The sequence below is a fragment of the Chrysochloris asiatica genome, unplaced genomic scaffold, assembly GCF_000296735.1.
Source record: "Chrysochloris asiatica unplaced genomic scaffold, ChrAsi1.0 scaffold00030, whole genome shotgun sequence".
Lineage (NCBI taxonomy): Eukaryota > Metazoa > Chordata > Mammalia > Afrosoricida > Chrysochloridae > Chrysochloris > Chrysochloris asiatica.
Window position 1 is genome coordinate 15665905 of NW_006408548.1, and position 8805 is coordinate 15674709.

At 41.7% G+C, this 8805-nt stretch overlaps 1 protein-coding gene across 2 annotated transcripts; it reads right to left on the reverse strand.

Annotated features, from left to right (window-relative positions):
• Nucleotides 1-3002: 3002 nt before the first annotated feature.
• Nucleotides 3003-5643, reverse strand: OXSM (3-oxoacyl-ACP synthase, mitochondrial). 2 transcript variants are annotated; one of them, XM_006851617.1, is made up of 3 exons: nt 4934-5641; nt 4633-4684; nt 3029-3450 (listed from the first exon to the last, which is right to left on the reverse strand). In XM_006851617.1, exons 1-3 carry the CDS (start codon nt 5607-5609, stop codon nt 3048-3050), a joined length of 1131 nt encoding a protein of 376 aa, XP_006851679.1. In that variant the 5' UTR covers nt 5610-5641; the 3' UTR covers nt 3029-3047. The 2 variants fall into 2 exon arrangements, with proteins under 2 accessions (XP_006851678.1, XP_006851679.1); XM_006851616.1 differs by having other exon boundaries at nt 3003-3450; nt 4633-5643.
• Between the last annotated feature and the right edge of the window lie 3162 nt (nt 5644-8805).

Sequence of the window (8805 nt, forward strand, 5' to 3'; positions counted from 1 at the left end):
GCTTCAGGAGTGTACTGTTTGCTTTATAAGTCTACCTGTTGTTTGGCTAAAGTGACACTGCTTAATTTCTGACGCTGGAGTTTGAAGTCCACAGGGTAGGCAGTCAAGAAAGGAAGATGGATATAAGTTCCAATAGCAAGCCAGAACTCACAGAACAATGAACTGAAATCTGTAAATTCTTACTGCCTCGACCTTGGAGGTGTGGAGCAGAAGCTGGGGCCCTTCATCATCATAGAGCTAACCAAGCACCTGCCAAAGATTCAGAAGCTGAGGGAGGACTCAGAGACCAATGGAGCAGTTATGGGCTCCAGCCCCTGCCTCACAACAATGAAATGAGCCAGCAGTAAAGCAACAATAAATACATGTAGTAGCTACCAGTGCAGTGGTTCTATAGATAAGCAGATGACTTGTGAACCACAGGGTCCTCACTTTGAGCTGCCAGCCACTGCACAGGAGGAAGATGAGGCTTTCTGCTCCTGCAAAGATTTAAAAACTTAGGAAACCCTATACAGGGTTGCTATGAATCAGAATTGACTAGATAGCACTAAACAACATGAACTACTGCAAACTGGCTAATGTTTCATTTCTATTATCCAAATCGCCTACAAAAATCTTTTACAGCTAGCTCTCCCTAGTCAAAAGTATACAATGAGCTAGTCGAACCCTCTGAGGGTGGGGCTGGGGTGTCCACTAGCTCAGGCACCCCTATGGTCACAGACAGTGTGACCAGACAGTGTGCACAGACAGTGAGGGACCAATGAGCAGATACCAAAAAACAAGAATGTCCACACCTTTATCTCCGCGGTTCTGTCAGGAGTCCGTAGCTGTTCTGATCCTTCCCCCATTGGTCTCACCCAAGATGGTGGCTCCTGGAGCAGCTGAGCGTCCCGGACTAGAAAGCAATGGATTTCTTGCTTCTGCTACAAATTCCCCTAGCTGATGGCGCTCAACACCTAGAGCAATATTACCATGTTCCAGTTTGAGAACATAAAGTGGCAGTACTCTCAGGAACGAACAAAACAAAAGAACACGGATAAAGAGGAGGAAAAGGAAGACAGTGGTCTCGCTGACGCTGTGTCTAACACTCAGGTTCATAGTCTACGGAACTCTGTACCCAGTAAACAAAGTGTGTCCCATCAGCCTCTCTCCCTTAAATCTCAGAAGTCTCATCTTCTCCTTAAGGCAGCCATGTTATCCACAGGTAAAAGAGTTCAGTCCCAGGCAGTTTCAGTGGGATAGATGAAGGGTTTCTTTAAGCATTGTTTTAGCCAGTGCTTGGTTTCTTGATCATTTACATCCTAACCTTTCAGGAAGGTGGAAACCATTCTCGTCCATCCACCAAACAATCTGGTAAACGGGTGAAGTGGGAAGCCTGTCCTACTATTTCAAACAGAATAAAAATTTTGAACAGTTAAAAAAAAAAAAAAAGTATACAATAAAAGAATTATGGGAAATATAGTTCTACCTAGACAAATTGATGTATCACATAGCCTTCTTACTACCTCAAACATTAAATGGCTTCCAACATTCTTATTAATTTTTTAAACAAACGTTGTAAGATTCTTTTCAATCTTCAACAGATTTTCTGCCTCTGTCTCCTATACCTCCCACATCAAGCTAGATACATTTATGGTTAGTATAAGTGCTTTCTCTAACTTCCAGCCCTTCCCATGTTCTAATTCCCCCTGGTTGAAGCCCTCTTCCTGTCTTCCCTTCCTACCCCCTGAAACTTTACTTCTTGGTTTCAAAGAGTTGGTGGCTTGGAAGTTTAGGGAAATTTCATTAATTTACTAAAAAAAAACTTGAATAATATGGGAAGGGTTGGATCATGGTTGTTAAGTGCCGTCGAGTTGGTTCCGACTCATAGCAACCCTGTACAGCATTTCCCAAGAGCTGCTGGTGGGTTTGAACTGCTGACTTTGTGGTTAGTTGTTATGTGCTGTGGAGTTGGTTCCGAATCATAGTGACCCTGTACAGGGCTTCTGAGGCTGTAAATCTTTACAGGAGTAGAAAGCCTCATCTTTCTCCCATGTAACAGCTGGTAGTTTCAAACTGCTGACCTTAAGGTTCGCAGCCCGATTCGTAACCACTAGTCGAGCTTATTCTACAGCACCACACCATGAATCATTGTATAAGTACACAAATCCAGCGCTGACAGCTATACTTACATTGTATGATTTCCTTGTATAATGTATGTGAATGATGTGCCTGAATTCCTGCCATGCAATAGCCCTGCTTAGCACTGAGAAGCTACTCCATAAATTACTAGCATTAGTGAAAGGAACAAAAAGTATGTGAAAAGTCATAGAGAGTTATTTGACCTAGTAATATTGTTAGTTGCTATAGAGTTGATTACAGGACTTCCAGTGTGGCGCAGTGGGATAATGCACTGGAATGCAAAGTCGGTTGGAATCATAAGGTCAGTAGTTCAAGCTCACCAGTCACTCCCTGGAAACCCTACACAGGGTTGCTATGGGTCGTAACCAACTTGATGGCACTTAACAACTACAACATGGGTGTTAGAACTACTCCATAGGGCTTTCAGAATTGTGACCTTTCAGCAGTAGATCAATAGGCCTATCTTTAGAGGTGCCTCTGGATGGGCACAAACTGCCAACCATTTTGCAATGAGTCAAGAGCTTAACTGTTGGTGTCACCAAGGGACTCATTTGACCTATAGTACTAGGAAGACAGAAATAGTACTAGAAAAACACTTGGGGTGATTTTGCCTCCCAAGGCTAAATCTTTTGGCAAAGTCTAGAGACACTTTTTCTCTCAACTGGAAATGCACTCCTGGAATCTAGCAGGTGCCAGCCAGGGAAGCTGCTTACAGGACAGTTTCCTTCTCACCTACCCCCACCACAACAAACGATTACCTAGCCCAAAATGTCAATAGTGCTGAGGCTGAGAATCCCTAACACAGATAGTATACCTGGGCATTGATATATCCATATACATATAAGCACACATTATTTCTTTACCTAAAATATTTTATTAATTGATAACATTAAAAAAAAACAAACATGAATGATTCCAAATGAGTTGTCCTACATGCCAGCAATACAAAGTGTTGCATTAGTACCACCAAAACCGAAGGAATTGGAGAGCCCAATACATCTTTTCTCAATTTTCCATTCCTGTGCCTTTAGTGGAACATAATTAAGATCAAATTCTGGTTCTGTACAATCCAGGTTTAAGGTAGGTGGTAGTTTTCTATTGTAACAAGCCAGTGCAGTAAAAGCTGCCTCAACTGCCCCTGCAGCTCCCAGCAGATGTCCAGTAGCCCCTTTAGTTGAAGAAACTGCAAGAGAATATGCATGCTCTTTGAAAAGACGTTTGATAGCTTTGTTTTCTGCAGCATCTCCCAATGGCGTGGAAGTAGCATGCGCGTTGACATAGGATATCTCTTCAGGTTGGACACTTGCATCTTTTACAGCAGCAGTCATACATCTAATAAAATTAAAGAAATTGAATTGATCAGAATCAAGCGTAATTTTACCAGGGGATCCTTATTGGTATATGGCTTATCACACAGGTATCTGAGTATACTTAATGAATAAAATCCTTGGCTCTAGTAACAGAACCTTGCACAGAATTTACAACAGAATCTTGGACTGCCAAATGGCATATGAATTTTATAGTCTCTAATAAAATACGTCTATTTATTTGCGTTGACATTTTCTTTAATAGAAAGAAGCTATGCTGACTCAAGCCTAGAATAATTCTTCTTCTAGGAAATTTGTTTTTCCTGAATTGGGATGGGGGAAGGCTGTGTAAATTATTTAAAAGTGGGAAATAACTGACATTTTTCTTTTCTTTTTTTAATGTAAAACTTGGTATCACTCCCAAAATAATTTTAAAGCTTTTACACTATTATGTCAGGGATTCAAACAATCTTTCAAAATTATCTTTATTGATGACTACAAGAATTCTAAAATGAAGTAAAAAGCCACACCAAGAAGAAAAAAACAAAATCCTCAAGACAAAAAAGTCTCTCTGAAAGAAACTTAGAAAGCCTTCTGGATATTAAAACCTCACTATATTTAATAACTGATCTCTAAATTGCATATAATTTCTAAGATAATATAATTTGAAATATGCTGAAAGATTGTCCAAAGTGTAACTATTTCTTCAACTAGCTGGTAACTATGATTGGCATTTTTAGCACAGGCAACTATTCACAAAAATTCAGGAGTATAATCCAGGAGTTGCTAAACTAGTGGCTTGTTTTTGTAGTTTCATTAGAGTGCTTCCTCCCTTCTCCTTTTCCTCCTCCTACTGTCCATGCCTGATCAATGTCCAAAGGGGAGAAGGAAAAGGAGAAGGGAGGAAGCACTCTAATGGTTAAGTACAACTGGATGCATGAAAAGTTGTCAAAGACACACATGGCCTTTCTCACAACTTTTGTTTGCCTTGACTCAAATCCAATTTTTCTAAGGATGTCCAAATATTTTCAAATAGTCCAAACATGTTAAAGCAAAGAATTCAAAAGCACTGTTTAGCCTATCATGGAAAACCAATAAAGATACTATACATCAAGAAAGCCAGATAAAACAATTTCCTAATTTGGAACTTCAATAAACAGTCTTATTTGAAGTATTAATTTGAATGAAACTACTAAGCAATCTTTACCTTAAGGCACCTTCTCCTTCAGGATCCGGGGCGGTTATGTGACCAGCATCACCTGACAGTCCATAGCCCAAAATTTCTGCATAAATTCGAGCCCCTCTTTGAGCAGCATGTTCATGTTCTTCCAGCACCAGCACAGCTGCACCTTCTCCCATCACGAAACCATCTCTCTTTGGATGAAATGGTCGACATGCTAACTTAGGATCAGAGTTTGTGCTCAAAGCCCGGGCTCTGGAAAACCCAGCAAGAGATAAGGGGCTAATGCAAGAATCGGTACCTCCAGCTACCATCACATCAGCATCACCATGGGCTATCAATCTGAAAGAATCTCCTACAGCATGAGCTCCTGTGGTACAGGCTGTGGAGACGGCATGATTGGGGCCCTTGAGTTTATATCTAATGCTGACCTGGCCTGCAGCCATATTGATTAGAATCTTGGGGACAAAGAAGGGGCTGACTTTATTGTAGCCTTTAGTCTGAAACATCAGAGCAGTTTCTGAAACAACTTCAAGAGGAACCATTCCCATGCCAATTGCAACACCAGTAGCCACTTGATCAGCTTCTGACTGAGGACACCAGCCTGAATCTTTCAGGGCTAACTCCGCAGCACCAATGGCCATAATGGTTGGAGAAGACATGGACTTGATATCTGATTTGGACACAAAGTTTTGTTCATTAAAATAACCTTCATCACAACCTCGCGGCACATAAGCAGCAACACTGCAAGGAATTCTCTTATATTCTTCACCAACCAGTGAAACAATTCCACTGTCTCCTTGGATAAGACGATCCCATACCAGCTGCGTTCCAATACCAAGAGGAGTCACTAAGCCAATGCCTGTAACGACAACCCGCCTTCGAAAACTGGATGTTGGCACAGTCCCAAAGAAACTTTTACTTCTTATTAACCGCTGGCATAATCTTGAGTACAGAAGACGATGGCTTGTAATTTCTAGGAAATTTTGCATGTAGTATGACATGATTGAAATGCAGATGATCAGAAACACACTCCTGTAACAGACCACAACACATCCAGGAGCTACACACTAGTGCTTAAAAGAGACTAAAAGCCTAAACAGTATCTAAAGTATTCTTTAGATGCTTGTCTTAAGCTGCTAATTAGCTCAGGGAAAATGGCACCGCATAGTTTTATTGTATACTTTTTTATGAAACTACCTGTTTGGATTTAACTCCCTTTTAGACTGTACGTACAGTGTACCTCAGACATTGGAAGGCAATTATGTGAACTGATGATTCATTCAAATCACCAAAAGATTTGTACAATGAAAAATATAAAGGTACCCTTAAATTCATGTTGAATCCAATAAAGATCCTTTCTTAGTTATCATGAAACCTTATTCTAAATAGCATCTGGGGTGTCAGTGGCACAGAAAACACAGTTCAAGCCAATTCAAGGTAGGGGTTGCTAAGCGCTGTTAGTCGTACAGGATTTCCGAGGAGCAGCTGCTGAGCTTGAACCGCCGACCTTGAGGTTCAACCAACTTTGCAGTTTAGCGCAGTAACCCGCAGCGCCACACCTGTACTCCAACGACGGCAGGGTACATGGTCTTTATTGATCTTCAACACTAGATGTAATCAGCCCTTCCAAAATTCTCCAAGGGCAGTGAACTCTAGACTGAGCTTCAGGAAATAAGGTTGATAATTGGGAGAAGTGGGGCAGGGTGGAATGGGGATTTCTCCACACCGTCATAAATCCATAAATGTCTCTAACTGGGTCACGTGTGGAAGGAAAGGGTTAGGCCCAGGAAAAGTGAGGGGTGTGGCCATTTTATATACCGCAAGCAACCCGCCCACTCACTACAGACATGCGCACGCAGGAAAGACCGTACGACGAAGAGAAACCAAGCCCTTAGTTCTCAGATGCCCTACCCTTCCCGCGTATTAACCCCGACTCAATTTTCAATGGAGGGCGACTGGAGGACTGACGCGAGTCACCGATACCTGCACCAGGCCTACCTCCACGCTGCACACACGCCGTCCCCGCCAATGACGTTAGCGTGCGCACGCACGCACGGATTTACGCTCGCACGCTCTTGCCACGTACGGATCCAGAGTTGGCTGGTTGCGCTTTTCTGCGTCTCCTTGGCTAAGGTCAGATTGAGGAAGTGTCCGACAAGGGGTTATCTTCGCAAAAAAACACCCCTTTCAGAGTCTCAGTGCCAGATAACGAACTTGCTGTGAAGTCGGTTCGGACTCATTGCGATCCTATGTTATTGTTGTCTAGTGATTCCGACTCAGTAACCCTGTGTGGTTTCAGATAACTCGCCGACCTTGCGGTCCAGTGCGTATCCTACAGCACCACACCAAGACTCCAGCAATCCTATAGGACAGGATAGAATTGCTTCCTCCTGTTTCCAAGGCTATAAATCTTTTAGGGAGAAGACTGCCTTATATTTTGCTCTGGGAGCCGCTAATAGCTTTGACCCACCCTACAGTTAGTATCCCAATTCTAATCACTGCGCCGACTGTGCTCTTTCACAGATAACCAAGAGGGTGGGTATAAATGAATGCAGTAACACAGCATTTTTGCCCATTAAAATACGGAATTTTTGAAAAAATAAAGTGCTAATCCTAGTGTGGCTCTGTGGGCTAATGCGTCAGACTGCAAAGTCAATTGAACTGCTAGGTCGGTAGTTCAAACTCACTAGCTGCTCTTTGGAAACACTATACAGGGTAGCTATGGGTCGGAATCGACTCGACAGCACTTAACAACAACAGACCCTAAATATAGCCATGTAGTGGGAGAAAGAGCACCCTCATAGTGCGCTGGAATGCTAGGAAATAATTAAGGCAATTACTGTAACCTCAAGAAAGTATCTCCTAAAGTTATTGATAGCAATGAATTAAGGTGTTGGTGGTTGTGTGTCCTGCGATCCTGCATAGGGTTTCTGAGGCTGTAAGTCTTTAAGGGAGCTGGTTGTTTCGAATTGCTGACCTTGAGGTTAGCTGCGTGACTTGTAACCACTACACTAAGGTGGTGGTTGTTGTTAAGTGCCGTTGAATCGACTCCGACCCATAGTGACCCTGTATAGGGTTTCCGAGGAGCATCTGGTGAGCTTGAGCCGCCAACTTTGCAGTTCAAACGGCTTTGCAGTCTGGCGCGTTTACCCGCAGCGCCACACCGGAACTAAATGTCCAACATCCAGACATTGGTTGTGTATTTTGTGGTACATCCAAATGCTCTGCAGCCATTACAATTTTTCTGATATTAATGTAGGAAGATGTTAAGATTGTATGTTCAGAGACACAAGTTACAAAACAGCGTATATCAACTTTTTAAAAGAAGCTTTTTTTTTTTAAATCTGGAAGACTGTATAATCATTGTGATGAGATTGTTTTAACCCATTTTTGTTTCACTATTTGCTACTTCTTTAATAATAAAAATATAATGCTTTTGTAATAATTGCAGAGTTATTTTTATTTTTTTGAAAATTGTTTGCCTGCCCAGATTTCCACCTATTACACCTGATGTTTGAAAAGTATAGAGAAGAATGGATACATTTAAGTGCCTGAAAAATTGAATAGCTTTATTTGCTCAGAAATAGTTGTGAATCTATAAAGGAAGAATGAAAATGAAAGAATAAAACAGCAGCAAGTCAGCAGGTAGTATTTGCTGGCCTTCAGTTGTGCATGTGCTGTTCCAGGTGTGAATTTTATGTATTTTTTTCTTCTTTAGGTAAAGGACTGGCCACAATCTACAACTGAACTTCTTACTCATAGCTTTGTTTCTTTATGGGCAATGTCTTTGCAGGACAGTTGTTTCAGAATACTGTCCTATACCTTCTTTCCCAGGTCTAGAGAAGAATTTGGGCCAAGCTTTTTCTGAATTAGTCTGGGATTTAAAGGAGTTGAGCACCTACTCTATCCCCAGTAGTTCAGGGAATCCCATGTTCACCTTGAATAATCTATGATCCAGATTCTATTCAATTACTTCTTGTTGTTGTTGTTGTTATGAACCACTGGTAGTTTCAAACTGCTGACCTTGCGGTTCACTGCCCGATTCGTAAGCACTACACTACCAGAGCTCCTTGTTGTTAAGTGCCATTAAATAGGTTCCAACTCATAGCTACCCTTTGCACAATAACAAAACACTGCTAATAACCCTTTACCATCCCCACAATTTTAGCTATATTTAAGCCTATTAGTGCAGCTAGT

Bases quoted from the DNA above. Each gene is read 5' to 3' on its own strand.
- OXSM (XM_006851616.1), bottom strand. From the start codon at position 5,609: ATGTCATACTACATGCAAAATTTCCTAGAAATTACAAGCCATCGTCTT. The intron at 3,451-4,632 runs GTAAAGATTGCT...TAATTTTATTAG, and splicing joins GAAGGAGAAGGTGCCTTAAG to ATGTATGACTGCTGCTGTAA.